Source organism: Onychomys torridus, chromosome 13 (assembly GCF_903995425.1).
Source record: "Onychomys torridus chromosome 13, mOncTor1.1, whole genome shotgun sequence".
In the NCBI taxonomy this organism is placed as follows: domain Eukaryota; kingdom Metazoa; phylum Chordata; class Mammalia; order Rodentia; family Cricetidae; genus Onychomys; species Onychomys torridus.
Window position 1 is genome coordinate 32,396,783 of NC_050455.1, and position 15,625 is coordinate 32,412,407.

Sequence of the window (15,625 nt, forward strand, 5' to 3'; positions counted from 1 at the left end):
TATTTGGGAGACCTTGTCCTTACATCCTGACAAAAACCTACTGTCTAGGTTTTTAAACACTGAAAACCAAATGATCATCCTCAAATACCCAGTTAAACATGAAAATTGTAGCAAGCCTGTTAGTAATCAGTGGAAATTCATTTTGAATTGCAATGAAATAAAATGGCATATGCAACAAATCAGTAAAAACCCAAAGTGTGGAAAGGAGTGTTGGGCAAAAGGAACTTCGGTTGCTGGTCTTGGTGTGAACTGCACAGCCCTTTGCTGGGTACTTTGGCCTTATCTAGGTGTATGAAATGCACACCCCATCTTCAGCATGTCCCCCTCCTGATAGCATCACTAATGATACAGGCTCACAGCAGCACAGGAGTGGTCCAAACAGCACTGTTTGCAATACTCCCAAATTGAAAATAACTCCAACAGCTATACACAATAGGGCAGGTATGGAAATCACCATGTATTTGGATAAATCATGACCAAATATTATTGAGCTAAAGATACAAGACACAAATGACTACAGAGACTAACATTTCATTTAAAAGGACTTGATAGAATATAAGGATGTTTTCCTTCCCCCTCTCCCCCCTTTTTTACTTTGTTAATGTTTCCTTTACTATAATTTCTTGAAACAAATAAGTAAACAGTTATGCCGCTAGCTACTCCCTCAGTCCATTAATTCATAGCCCTGAGGAAGTATATATAATACAGGCAAAATTAAACTGTTGTTTAGAAATTTATATATTAATATAAAAAACAGCATTATTAAATTAAAATTCAGGATGGTGAGTTCTAGACACAGTGGATAGGACAGGTGCTATGGTGGGGGCAAGGTCATGCTTCTTGATGGGTATGGTGGCCACAGGGGCCCTGGCTGCTACATACTTGTTCACTTCTCTTATGTTTCACATGCTTTCTGAATGTGTATATTGAAAAACTCTTTAAAAAAGAAAAAAAGTTCCACACAAAAGACCTCCTGTCTACTTGGAGGGAAAGTGATGCCTTTCCAGTTCCATTTGGCTCCTCTCGGGAGCAGAGGTTCTTCCCAAAGAATCAGAGAAAGCCCCTCAGCTTCTCTCAGCACTGTCTACCTGTGTGAGGGCCTAAAGAGTCACGGCACTTGTGTATGTTGTCATGGTGTTTGTTCTTAAACTTCCATCACAATTCCCTGGGGCTTAGCATACCGTGAAGCTTTGTTTAGTGAAGGAATGCATATACAAATGGCTTCATGTTTGAAAACAGAGCAAATAGCAGATCAGAGGTAGACATCTGCTCATACTGCAGAATATCAAAAAGAATAGTCACTCCAGGCAGTGGTGGAGCACGCCTTTGATCCCAGCACTCAGGAGGCAGAGCCAGGTGGATCTCTGTGAGTTCGAGGCCAGCCTGGTCTACAGAGTGAGATCCAGGACAAAACTACACAGAGAAACCCTGTCTTTAAAAGCAAAACAAAACAAAACAAAAACAAACAAAAAAAGAATAGCCACACCTCCTCCAAGGATGCTTTGATATGACAGAGTACACTGTTTTGATAGTGTACTATTTACTTTGTTTGGCACTTCCTAACAACAGTGTCTCTGCCATGCTTCCGAATGGTCTGAGTGTCCTCTAAGTCACATGTTTGCCAACTGTCGCCTTAGAGATGATTTGTGGTACAATATTGAAGAAGGAATGAGAAAACACAGTCCATTGTATCCAGGGATACAGGAGCACTGTAGGGTCAGGGCCATTATCTCCCAGTTGCACTGGGACTTGGAACTTGAAGAACAGACACAGTGATGCGTGAAACATGAATTCACCAGGGCATGAGACCCACTTAGTCCTCCAGCACGAAGCTCTTAGAGTCAGTCCCGAGCATCAGGAGGTCGATATTCTACACTTGTGATGGGAAGCTGTCCACAGAAATTTAGTTAGAATTCAAGTGCACAGGTAAGCAGGCTTGAATAAAGAAGCTATGTCTTCAGGATTTCCTTTGCACAGTAACTCACTACAGGAGGCTTGGTCTTAACTCTGTGCACCTTTGAACTAGGTCAGTTCCTCCTTTGTTATGGACATTTGCTTCTGTTTCTTTTGTTTGTTTGTTTGCAAATACCAGACACTATGTTAACATTTGGACATGCATTAATTCATTTAGTTTCTAAACTGATAAAGAAGTCTTTTTAGTATTCTGATTTTGTTGGGGGCAGGAATTATGATGTGCCGACTGATTTGCTGCTCATGGGCACCATAAGTGTTCGAGGCAGCATTTGAACCCAGCAAAACTACAGAGATATTAACCATAAGTCTGGTGGTTTCAGTGTGCATTCCTCTGTGTGATAAGTTTCTATCTACCGCATCCAAGTGCCAGGTTCTGTAGTAGACACTGTGTGTATACCGGTGAGCAACAGCACCGTACCTGTCTTTGCTTTGTACTTCATGTCCCCTGTTCTAACCTAAAGGTTAGAAAGGTATAACAAAGTGCTTAAAGAAGGCCTGAGGGGTCATCTCTGAAGTTTCAGTTGATGGCGACTGCTTTCCAGTAGAGTCAATTCAGGGAACTATAGTTATAAAGTATGAATGTCCCATGGTTATTGCAAAGTGTTCTACTTCCCTTGAGTGACCTTTTTCTCTGGTTCTCACACACAACAGGAGGCTACATACCCTTGATGCTGCCTGGTACCCTCAAGCCAATATGTGTCTTGTACAACTCTTAAGCATTGTTTGAGATTGCTATATATTTCAACCTTTTTAGTGTAGACTTTCCAGATCAAGACACACACCCCTCCCCACCCCTCAGCTTTCTTTGTCTCAGAGTTAGTGGCTCAATTGAGGCCCAATAGGACCTACAGAGTAATTGGCTCTAAAGAAGAGAAGAATTTGTCCCTTAAGGTCTATGTGTGTCTGTTCGTGTTAACTGATGAACGGGAGTGCTGAGAGAGGTAAGAAATTAGAAAGTGGTGCCTGCTGTGAGCAATCTACCAATGAATAATAAACATCACTGAAAGAGTTCACACCTTTCAGGCTGCTAATTCTTCTTCTTTGGAGGAATGTGTTGGGAAAACAGACTGATTGGAGTCACGGGGAATGAAACTGACCTTTTCTGTGTTTTGCAGCACCTGAGATGTTCAGCTCCAGGAAGGAAACAGGGTACTCCTTCGCTGTCGACTGGTGGTCCCTGGGGGTGACAGCTTACGAACTGTTGAGAGGCCGGGTACAGTTGAACCACACATTCTCATTTCTTATTATTCTAGGAAAAAAAAATGCTTTCAAGATCTGTTTCTTTATGTGTATGTGTGTGTGCCCAAATGTGTGTATGTACCCCACATGTGTGCAGTTCCCACAGAGGCCAGGAGAGGGCATGGGATTCCCTGAAACTGGAGTTACAGGAACCTGTAAGCCACCTGATGTGGGTGCCAGGAACCAAACTCAGGGCCTTTGCAAGCTGCCAGTTTCCTAACCACTAATCCATCTTCCTAGCCCTTTCAGATTTTTCTGAATGAAAGAATGCACTATTTGCTAAGAACCAAGCAGCAGTTCATTTGAAATCAGAAAACACCTGCACTGTCTGGTGTTAATAATACTCCTTGAGACCTCTGCACAGATTAATCCAGTGTCCTACATGTGTCACCAAATCTGTCAGTTAATATTAATTACATAGATCAATCAGAAACTCCCTGTGAAGGGAAATCAATACACCTCACTATCTTGGGTAAATATACGTGCATGTTTAAAGAAAATCATTTTTCAATCACTCGACAGAGCTCTAATTCAGATATACCTCTCAAAAAAAAAAAAAAAAAGTGTGGATGTTGGCACCAGACAACTTGTGCTCTGCTTGCTTGTGCCCCATCCGACGTGGCTGCTGGGTATGAGTTCCCTGGCAAACTGGAGTAGTGTCCTTGTCAATGGAAGCATTTCATCAAGAAACTCTTCTCTAGAGAAAAAGATCAAAGAACTATAATAAAAAGGATATTGTATACAGTTTTACAAAGTAATGCAGAATTCAGATATCTCTCAAAGTTTCATCATAGTTAGCCCAGCCTACCAAAATAGCATCCTGTGACCTGGGTAACTTAGACTATTTATTTTCTTACAGCTGGTAGAGTCTGGAAGTCCAGGTCAGAGCATCAGCAATGCTGGGTTCTGGTGTCCTTACAACAGAGAAACAGGAAGGGGGAGGGGAAAGGAGCAGGGGGAAGAAGGTAAGGATGCAGAGAGGATACAAAGGCAAAGGAGGAGAGAGGGGGTCTTTTAATCTTCTTAAACTGTCAGGCTCTGCCATCAGGATATATTCTGTCTCAAACTGTTGGCCATAGTTCCTGTCTTCATATACTGTCTCATTGATGGTTAGAGCTCCAATATAAGACTGTGTGTGAGGGACACATCCACACCCTGATATTTCTCTCCCCTGGACCTCCAAAACCCACCTCCTCTTCACATGTAAAATACACTCAATATATTCCATTAGCAGTAACCATTTCTCCCTTTAGCATAGCATCATCTCTAGAGTCCCGAGCATCATCTAAATGTCATCCAAATCCAGTGTGGATATGACTCAGGGCATGTTTCATCCTAAGGCAGAATTCTCATCTAGCTGGGAGCCTGTAAAGGCAGCCAAATCATGTGCTTCCAAAATATAATGATGGACACAGACATAAGTTAGACAGCCCCCCCCCCCCAAGAGGAGACAAATAAGAAAGCAGGAGGGAGTACCAAGTTCAAAGCAACAGAGTCCAACTCGTTCTCTTTGACCATGAAGATGGGACAGAAGACATTGAGTTGTCTGACACCTTTCCTTCATTGCAGCCCACTGTCCGTATGCTTTAACTCAAACTAACGCGCTGTCTCTGCTGGCATAGTCCCACCTGCACCTCTGACTTTTCTTGTAAGCCTGTGGCTCACAAGCAGCATTTCCTCAGCAATTCGTTGTTCAGCCTTATCCTTCACATTCTCTTCAAAATAGCACTCCCCACCCCCACCCCCGGGAGCTTCTATTTTTGTCCTTTTTAATTTTTTTCTTCTCTTGTTTTTTTTTTTTTTGTTGTTGTTGTTTTGTTTGCATTATTTTATGCTATGAATACAGTTCAAACATGCAAGTTTTCAGTTTCTGCCTCTTTGTTGCTCCATAATTTTCAGCCGTAATTCACCCCTCTTCATCTGCATTTTGCTATAAGTCACCAGGTGGCTCTTGCATAATGATCTTTACACCTTTAGGGGCAGGAGTTGTGTTGTGGTTATATCTGTTGGGAACGGACTCCACAGCTCTGCATTCTGATTGGTTGTAGTTTTCTGCAATGGTCTCCATCTGTTGCAAAGAAAAATTTCCTTGATGAGGGGTGAGAGAGCGATACTTAGCTGAAGGTACGAAGATAAATATTTAGGGATTACGCTGGCAGCGGGGAAATATAGGGGAGGGTTTGGAGGGAGAAAATGGAGGGGGGAAGTTATGTAACTCAAAAAAGTTTAAATAGAAAAAATTAAAACAAACACAAGCAAAATCTACACCATCAAACAGACAAAGCAAAACAAAATAAAACAAATCCCTAGTATTTTATTGTCATTCCCAAATCCTTCTGTTTTCATGTGGATAAACCCTCTTCAAATGCTTATATGTAGAAATATTTAGCAATTTCAAGAAAAACAAATCATGCTTTAACTTCCTGCTGATATATATATATATATATATATATATAACTTTCTGTATGATAATAACTCAGTGGATCTTACTTTCACAAATAACTCTACTTTGTAAATACATTAGCCTACAAATATTTCCAGGCTTATTAGTTTTTGTGTTTTCTGTTCCATGTGATCAGACTGTTGATTCATTTTAAAAACTGGGATATATAGCTTACATAGTTTAATATCATCCACACCGTGTAGCTTTTCAATATATATTATATTAAATGAGGGGAGGGACAAAGCACTATACATCAATTTTGGCACATTCTAGGAAGGAATCACTAAAGATGGTACGTGAGTATGCTGAAAAAATACAGTTAATCAGAAGACCTGAAGTAGCAACATTTAATTACAAATATCATCATAACCAAACCACAGAGGAGGTGTGTGGAGCAATAACTTCCTGCTAATTTGCACACTCTTATCTATAGAAAAAAGAAAATAATGAGAAAATGTGCTTTAAAAGCCCCTCTGAGCCTCGCTGCACTTTGGGTGGATCAGACCTTAAACATTAACCTGTGGTCATCCCCCAGTCTCAGGCATCAGAAGGCCAAAGTACCTCCATGTCTTTCATACTTTTGGATTAAGGTAAATAGCACTCCAGGGAGCTCCCCCTGTAGTGTTGGTTATCATATAGCTGCAGCTCTTTGTGTTTTGATTGGGAGACAGAATCATGGTGCAGCCCAGGCTAAATCCAAGCTCGCCATCCTCCTGCCTGGGCTTCCTGATTTCTGGAATGGCATGGAAGGCTTGTGCTGCCTCTCCACTGACCCTTTCTCATTCTGAACTCTTGAAACACAATCACAAGACACCATTTAGCCCCATCTAACCCTTTCCCTTCCTACACACCCCTAGTCACATACTCTCCCTCTTTGCTGACAGCACACGTCAAGGTTCTTTGACATATCCCATACAGCCACCACAGCTGTCAGTCACTCCACAGGAACCTTTCCCTGTATTACCTCCTCCCGTTTCCCCCAGCAACCTTTGTGCAGTAGCTCCATCTTCTACATGAAGGAACTGAGGGTCAGAAAATGAATGACCTTGTTTAGCATCCAAAGCCTTCTGACCTCAAAGCTCTAACCCATGATTGCTTTATAAAACCTTTTAATTGACTACTGGGAAAAACAAACACTTCCTCTTCCTCCAAATTTGTTCATCTGTTAGTGATTACTTAAACATCTGGGAAAGGTCAGCCATGTGATAAATGTGTACACACACATTAGTGCCCTGTGATTAATTTAATGTGGAAATTTTATCTGGCTCTTAAGTTGCTTACGGTTTCCCTAGAAGACAGGAAAGCCCAGTAGAGAAGTTAGTATCCATAACGTCTGCCCTCTAGTGGACAGATGTAAAATCATCACTAGCTTGTCTTTTATTTTAAAAACCATTTTATTTTTTTTAATTTTCGGAATAGGTTAGAAAGTAACACGTTTCCAAATGAGATTTTCATAAGGATTTCATTTTGGTTTTTAATTTCTTTTATTCACGCTAAAGCCATAGATGACCATGACTGTTCTAGCAAAGTTTTGTTGTTATTGGTGTTTGTTTGTTTGTTTAACCTTTTAGCCCAGCATAAAATTCTCTACTACATACTTCATGGAAGCAGAGTATTAGACACTGGAGTTGATATTTCCTATTCTTAACTTTCTCGTTATGTTTAGTTTTTACATTTTTGCTTTTTGTCTGTCTGTCTGTTTGTTTAAAAGCATCTCTCTCAGGTAGTCCAGGCTGGCTTTAAACTTGTTATGTAGCTGAGGCCGGTCTTAATCTCCTGATCCTCCTACCTCTACCTCCCAAGTTTGTTGTATTTCAGATAAGGCTATGGGAAAATTATGGATCCGTTTGTAATCAACCTTCTATAATAATTTGAAGTTTTTCTCTTCATTATTCACTGCTTATATAAATATGCCAGAAAGTGATGAACAAAACAGATGGAAATCAGTGCATCAGAGACTGGTTCAATCCACTGAAATATTTTGTTTGGATCTGTAAAGTAACAAGTTCTTAAATCTTAGGATATTTTGATGAAAAACTAAAGTCCGTGACATTTCTTTAAAGAACCCATAGTAATTCTGACAACACTTGACCATGTACCCCATATGGCTACCTGTCAATCATCTTGAAGGGGTCCTTGTTGAGGTTTTATTATTTCAAAGTTTACCTCATAAATACTTGCAGGCTTTTTTTTTCCCCCTTGACCTGTAAAAATGAAGGCTCTTTCTCTTTTTTTCCCTTAAGAGACCATATCATATCCGCTCCAGTACTTCCAGCAAGGAAATTGTGAACATGTTTGAGACGGCAATTGTAACGTACCCTTCTGCTTGGTCACAAGAGATGGTATCCCTTCTTAAAAAGGTGAGACAGGAGGAAGGAAGGAAGCCAAGGAAGGAAGTGTATATCCTGGTTTGTGGTTAGAAGTCAAAATGTGGCCAGGATAACACATTTTGTCGAATGGTTGCTGTGACTAACCATTTTCAAATACATGGCTTTCTTATCATGCCTTTGCGTGTCTTAAGGCCTTCTCAAACTCACTGTCTGATATATAATTCTTAATCTCCCTGTATTTCTTGGGTCTCTTCCCGTGCCCTCCCTCCCAATGGCTGGTCCTTTCACCAGGGCTCACTCATCATTCTCATATCTAGTCCATCACCTGATCCTAAATTTATCCTTTCAATAGCCATTGTCACCTTCACCGCCTTTCGCCTCCTTGGCATTTCTCCAGTCCAGCTGCCATCAAGTTCCTTCTAATGTATCGAATACTTCTGCCAGTCCTCTCTTTCATTCCCTTTGCCGTATTTCAGCAACTTCTCATTGGTCTTTTAATAAAGATCAAATTAAATTGTGCATTACAATGGTTATAAACAGCCTCTCAAGCTTTGAGAATTTTGGTCACCCTTTGGTTGGTCTGGCTGTTTTGCCTTCTCCTCCCATTCCTCACCAACATATCACCACTAGGTTTTACACATGACACCCTCTCGTCCTGGGTCACTGCTTCACACCTTCGCTCTTCTAGCACCTTCCCTGAGATCAATACAACTTAGTGTGATTTTTCTGACTGACACGGGTGCTCATATTGCTTTCTACAACTCCATTGTAAGTATAGAAACCAAGAGAAACATATTGACACTGCTCTGTCAATAATACACTGTCACATGATCAATGGATGTGTCTCCTTGAGTAGTGAATGAGCTTGTTTGGCAACTGTTGAATTGAAGTCATATGTTGTGCATGGTCTGGAGTTGCATGTGAGCCAGATACAGTAAGACTACATATTGACTTGAATAGGTCATAAACTGAAGAAACAATACAAAGGAAAAAAGAATTGCTGGCCATTTTGCATCATTTGAAAAACACAGCATCAGGTCGTAGCTCTGCAAAACAATGTTCACTTCGTACTTTTTCCCACGACTTGAGCTTGGTAAGCCAAGGTTTAGAAAACAAACTTGCCCAGTGGGAGAGTCAGGAAGGGAAGTTTTGTTTAATACCTGGGGCAAGCCATTTGTACTTGTCATGTTGCAAACATTACTTTTAGTGTTATTCCAAAGCATGCATTCTCCACATGATTTGCATGTGGGGAGGAGCAGGGGATCACTGTCTTCTCAAACCACTTGCTCGATTTCCACTACAAGGAACTCCCCTTGCATACTCGGTTTAGAACACTTAGGGGGAAATTTTGGGGCCCACCTATCTGGCCTTCCTTGTGACAAGGGTGCTTATATTTCATTGACAGCTACTTGAACCTAATCCAGACCAACGATTCTCTCACTTGACTGACATTCAGAATTTCCCTTACATGAGTGACATGAACTGGGATGCAGTGCTGCAGAAGAGGCTCATCCCCGGCTTCGTCCCCACTGTAAGTCAAGCTTAACAAGCCCTAAGAGTCCCCACACTCTGTCCACCCAGGGTCTCATTTGGTGATGGCACTGGTAATATAAAAATGTCCCAATACAGAGGAGAAACCAGAGAGATACAGGGGGTAAGTTAACCACTAAAAAAAAAATCACATGACTGGCAAGAAGCTAAACTGGGATTCTAATCTAGGGATGTTGATGTCTGGGCTTCTAGGTTTTAACCATGTTTTGTGCTGTAAGGGGTTCTAGTCTCCCAAATAGGTATTTCCAGAAATGTGCTGGTTGAAAAGAACGTTTTTCTTCTTGCAAGGAAGTAATCGTTGATGTCCACAGAAACCTGTGAGTTGGTTAGTGGGAAACCTCACCTCCAGAATCATTCCTTTTCTTTTATAAGTTTTATTGTACTGATCCATAGTTTTAGGAACTAATAATTACAGAGAGATGATTCCCATTGGGTGAGTACCCAAACAAGGGACGTTGTGTCCTACTGCACACTGCTGGATAAAACCACTGGATAAGGAACACTGGCAAGAATGATGTGCTCCCGTGGAGACTTGAGTTTTCTGTTCAAGTCCAAGCAAGGCACTTGTTCTGGGGACATGAGCACACGGATATTTCAGTGAACACCTAGATAAGGTGCCAGTATGTGTGTCAAGTGAAAGCCCTGTGGAAGGAATGAGAGAGCAGTGTGGTGAAATTCGAAGGTCTAAGTCCCTATCTTAGTGAATGACAGGAAAGTGAGAATAGGTTTGTACTTGTGTGCACGGCTGATGTATGACTATGAGGGAGCCTGGGTACCACCTGCTGCAGATACAAACTTCCTTCTGTTAGCCACTCCTGACTCCTGTGAGAAGCTCCACCATGTAGATCTTGGGTCTGTCTGTGAATCTGACTCATTTGGAGAACTTATCAAGTGGCAAATTCTTGGTCTCCTGATGTTGAAATTTGGTTGGTGACCTTGGAAGCTAAACAAGCAATGGCCACGATTCTGGTCTAGGCAGATATTGGAACAAGCTGAGAAACCCAGAAGCTCAAACCTTAGAAGTATTATTTTGATATGGTCTCCTTCATTACTCACTGAGGGATAGTTAGAAGTTTGTAAAAATAAACAAGCTATACAATCAAAGAATGGAAAAGACAACGCTGGCAGTAAAGGCTATAAAACCTCAGTGGGGCCCAAGTTATTACGCTTGGACTGCTCCCATTAGGACTAAGTATTTCTCTGCATTAGGCTGTTTTAGGAATGAGGCAAGGATCTGAGGACTGAGTCATGCTTTCTTTTTTTACAGAAAGGCAGGCTCAACTGTGACCCCACTTTTGAACTGGAAGAAATGATTTTGGAGTCCAAACCTCTTCACAAGAAAAAGAAGCGCCTGGCAAAAAAGGAGAAGGAGATGAGAAAATGTGACTCCTCTCAGGTAGGTGGGTCCCCCCACAAGTTCAGGGAAGTACAGTTCCTACGCCAGAGCTGCTGTAGGGAGGTCGTCTCAGAAGCCTGCTTTTATCTGATGTTGGGGTTTATGGTGATGAGGGAGGCACAGCTATCTGCCCCTCCTTGATTACCAGCGACAAGCAGAACACAGGGCCCCAGGATTTGAAGGACATCATTGTAATTTCCCGTCATGTTTTCTGAAAGCTGAGGTACAGGCTGCTGAAGGTACATGTACAGGACTCCCTGACAGGGGCACATAGGGTGGGTTCACCACTGCTACAATAGTGGTGAAATTGTAACTAACCTGTTATTACTATTGTAATAACTTTCTGATGGAAGGTGAAAGTATATATATCCCATGTACCTACTTCTGAAAGAACAATGGCCCTGATAGAGGGATTCCTCTCCTGCCATGCTCCCAGAATCTGTTCCTATCTGGAAACAGAACTTCTTCCATCCAGGTTGCTTGGTGAATATAGGTTATTGGCTATTTGAGGTTCCTGTGTGTCATCTAAGCATGTCTCTGTTTCTTTGTTATGTTCACCTTAAAGACATGTCTTCTTCAAGAGCACCTTGATGCTGTGCAGAAGGAATTTATAATTTTCAACAGAGAAAAGTGAGTAATGGTGGGTGCCGTCCAGCAGCTTGAAATGACGCTATTTAGGCAGATTTTATTTGCAGAGATTTGATGTATTTTTAAGAGTTTTTATTTTTCTGACTATAAAAGTGATGCAAATCTAGGACAAAAATTTTGAAATTTCTGGAGCCTTTTTTCTATCAGTGTTTTTAAACTGATAAACAACCCTAGTGTTGTAGTTTTGCTTGTGAGAACTTGAATGTAAACACAGTGACTTTTAAAAGTTGTTCACATTCTGGAGGACAGGGGCTAGTCATTGGACAAGGTGTAGGATTCATTTCTCTCCTTCCACCTGTGGCTCCCAGGGATCGCTCTCAGGCCTGTTGGTCAGTGTCTCTACCCACTGAGCCATCTTGTCAGCCCAACGTAATGATTTTTAAAAGTTTTCTTAGCTCATACCTCTCTATAAATTGAGGCAACACTCAATGGACTCAGCAGGTTGTATTCATATATTTCTTCATTTGTATTTGTAACAGCAATGGTTAAAGAGGAAGAGGCAGTGAATTTGGGGGGGGGGCTGAGTCAGACGTAAGATGGGTGGGGGGATGGAGTGATAAATGATGAAATTATATTTTAATTGTTTTCAGAGAATAAAAAATTATTGGATTATATGCTATCATTTCAAAAATTTAAATTCATTTTCCTTTGAATGAATAACTCTCTCTCTCTCCCTCTCTCTCCTCCTTTAAGAGTAAAAAGAGACTTTAATCAAAGACAAGCAAACCTAGCCTTGGAACAAACCAAAAACAATGCAGAAGAGGAGGATGGCCAGAATAACAACCTGTGAGGTTTCATCATTTTGGGGGGACAGTTCTGGGCACCTGGCCAGAAACTTCTGATTATCACATCCAGAAGAGCTAAGGGCAGTCCTTATCACTTCACACCTCATGACTTACAGAATGCGAAGGAATATCCTTCCAAGGAGGCAACCTCTACAGTGAAGAGAGCCCTGGTTCTGAGCTCCTCAGATCTGATTTCACCACTAGTGAACTCTGTGACCTTAAGCAATCATTTAACTACTTCCTCGGTCTCTGTTCATCGCTTGAACAGTAGAGCGTTATTTCAGATGAGCTTGCCTTTAGTCTGTTAATGCCACAGTTTTTGTTCTAAATAGGCTTTATTTTTATTTTTAAATATTTGAATGTAGGTTTATTTTGTCATTCTTTTTGATGACGTCTTAAAAATGGATACTGTATACAGTGAGCCTCTTCAGGGCTAGAAAATATTATATAGAGGCCAGAATTCCAAGCCTGATTAGACAGGAAGAGGATATTCCATCAGGAATAAGAACATAGGTCATATTAGGAGTAATAAAGACTCATAGGACCTTGCATTGGGGAGCTATTGGCATGGCATCTGTTAGCAAGGGTCTGCTGTACACATGGCCTCTCAACTTCTCTTCAGTGATATGGCCTTGGTCCACTGATGGAAGGAGTCACATGCAGAAGTTTAGTAAATGCTGCAAGCTGTGATACTTTCAACATAGCAGTTGTAAAATGTTGGACTCCATTTGCTGTTCTCTAGTATGCCTGCCGTTTGAAGACTGATTTTCCTCAGGAATGGCAGAGTCCTGCTTCTGGAGAGGATTAACAGAGTGCTGCCCCAATGAAGGCTTTCAATGGGTCAATGAAATTGCACCTTACAGGAGAGTTATCTTGTATGTTAAAACAGGAAGCTGGAGAAACTTTCCCTTGAGAAGCTCCTAACTCCAGGTAGCACAAGGCAAGGAAAAGTTACCAGTCCATTACTTTTTGTGTGGTCCTTTATTTTTCATATTGGTCACCTAACATATGGAACAATTTATACATGGCTACAGACTGGAATTACATTTAAAGCAACAGGATGCTTACAGATCTCAGAGGTCAAATTCAGGGAGAGTGATGCCTCTACGTTATACTCACTGTGAGATGGCTGGCAAGAATTGCCTAGCTCCTTAAAATATTATTGATGTCTCACTCTTTCCTGTCTTTCTATTTCAACTGTGTGCAAAGTGTATTCATGTAAATGTGCATGTGATATAACACCACTGTGCTGACGCAAATGAAATCTAGAACCTTTTTGGGTGCCCCACTGGCATCTCTGGGGAGAACCAAGTAGTTGGGCTTTACAAAGCGTTGTTTTCAACTCCTGGAATCTGAGGCCATCTAGTGGGCACCATGATGACAGCAAGCTGTCATTTGGGGGCAGGCAGACAGGTGGAAATTGAGGGTAGACACTGTGGCAAGTAAATCTGTAGAAAAGCAAGAGCTGAATTTAAGACCAGCATTGATGGTTCACCAGAGCTTCTGGCATAGCTGTGTGATAGTGCCTCTCTACTAAGAGCAGCCATATGTTTTTAAAGAATCAAAAACCACCTCTTTTATCCAACTCCTGTCTCTGAAGTTCTCGTGTGTCGCTTGTGATATTTTGGTTATGTTTAGTCACTGTTTAATTCAAAGCACTTGTCCTGACTTTCAGGCAGGTGAATGGGTCAAACACAGCAACACTGAGGTGACTGGATTCTGCTCCAGGCTGGCACCTTGACAAGTGTCGGGGAACACACACACACACACACACACACACACACACACACACACACACTCGAGCTTCTGCCTTTTGTCCGTCTGTACTGAGGACCTAATGTACTATGGATTCACCCTCTTTCACCTGGCTCCTCCTTCTCCTGGATCTTGTCAGCATCCTCCAAAACATCAGCTTTCAGAAATGGTTTCCAAAGGACAGCAGGGTCAGCAGGTCTCCGCCGGGATGATGTGGACTGTACGCATCTTTACAGTACACTAAGGTGGGGGTAAGATCCCATGCAATTTCTGAAGTTCGAATCTCTAGTTTTTATTCCCATTGAGCATCTTTCTGAGGACCACTGGCTTTCAGAACCGGGGATGTGCTGGTAATAGTGAAGTGTGGGAGTTGGGTAGATTTCTAGAGCCTGTCAGATGAGTGGCACACAGTGCATTTCAAGTTTAAAGAAAAAGAAAAACACAAAAACAAAAACACATTGGGCTGGGTTTGTACCTCCATGGTAGAATATGAGTGTAGCATGCACGAAGGCCTGGTTTAGGTCCCCAGCACCAAGCGAAACAGAATCCCTGCATCTGGCTGTGCAGAATAACTGACTCTCAGCACTGAACACTGATGTGCATTTTAAAGAAGAGATTTTAAAAGCAACAGAAACACAACTTTCCCAATGTTCCTGGTGATTGCTTCTTGGTTTTATTCCCTAATTTGAGCTTAGCACCCCCCAGACGAAACATCCCCTTGATTATATTTCTGAGAAGAATTGGGACTGGGAATGTCAGAAAACCGTGTGACTACTTCATCCGTGAGTCTGCTACTTGCAAAATCTCTCTATGCAGTTTCCTCCCGTACTTTTCAGAACATCTGAGAAGGCCTGAGGAAGGTTTGAAAACCAGAGTGTCCTGGCTGTCACACCACAGTGAACTGCTATCTCCAGGCATTTCCAGTGACCCAGAGTAGAGAGAGGGGTGGGACAGCCTACCCATGGAGCACTCCTGACCATGATCCCCACTCCCTGGAAGGAAGTACCCTGCTAGGACCCAATGCCCCCACAGCAGCCCTGGTATTGGCCAAGGTCATCTTTAGGATGGGAATGAATTTCAAGCAGCACAGAATATTGCTAAATTAACCACAGTAATCTAATTAGTGGGAATCCAGAAATGGCTGGGTTTCCTAACGCCATGGCTTTCCTGGTGGATGTGTGAATATGTAATTAGGAAGAAAGAGTGCTGATGTGGTTGTGGAGACCCGTGTTGCTGTTCGAGGTTGACAGGGATGCTGAACTTCAATGCCTCAGCCGCTTCGTAAATAGGCATGGCAATCACTTTGCTCGGCTCCTCTGTGTTCCTGTGTTCTGTCCACACAAAATCCGTCTCCTACTTCTGTCCACTGCTGATTGCTGTTCACCATGAGTTCCGTGTCTCTGGCCAATGTTAGACACCGAGACTCCAGATTTCATTTTTCTGTGCTGTTCTGAACTGGTGGCTGATTTAGAAGCCCCCAAATTAAAAAGAAAAAGTGTGCTTC

The 15,625-nt window shown here is 41.9% G+C and overlaps 1 protein-coding gene across 2 annotated transcripts in view; it reads left to right on the forward strand.

The window, feature by feature from the left end:
* Stk32a (serine/threonine kinase 32A) overlaps nt 1–15,625 on the forward strand; it is a 147,693-nt gene that overhangs the window by 98,267 nt on the left and 33,801 nt on the right. For both annotated transcript variants that reach the window (XM_036204427.1, XM_036204428.1), the window contains exons 8-13: nt 3,090–3,187; nt 7,900–8,016; nt 9,392–9,517; nt 10,805–10,933; nt 11,499–11,563; nt 12,275–12,367. In XM_036204427.1, the coding sequence (XP_036060320.1) occupies nt 3,090–3,187; nt 7,900–8,016; nt 9,392–9,517; nt 10,805–10,933; nt 11,499–11,563; nt 12,275–12,367 (628 nt within the window). The remainder of the gene's footprint in view (nt 1–3,089; nt 3,188–7,899; nt 8,017–9,391; nt 9,518–10,804; nt 10,934–11,498; nt 11,564–12,274; nt 12,368–15,625) is intronic.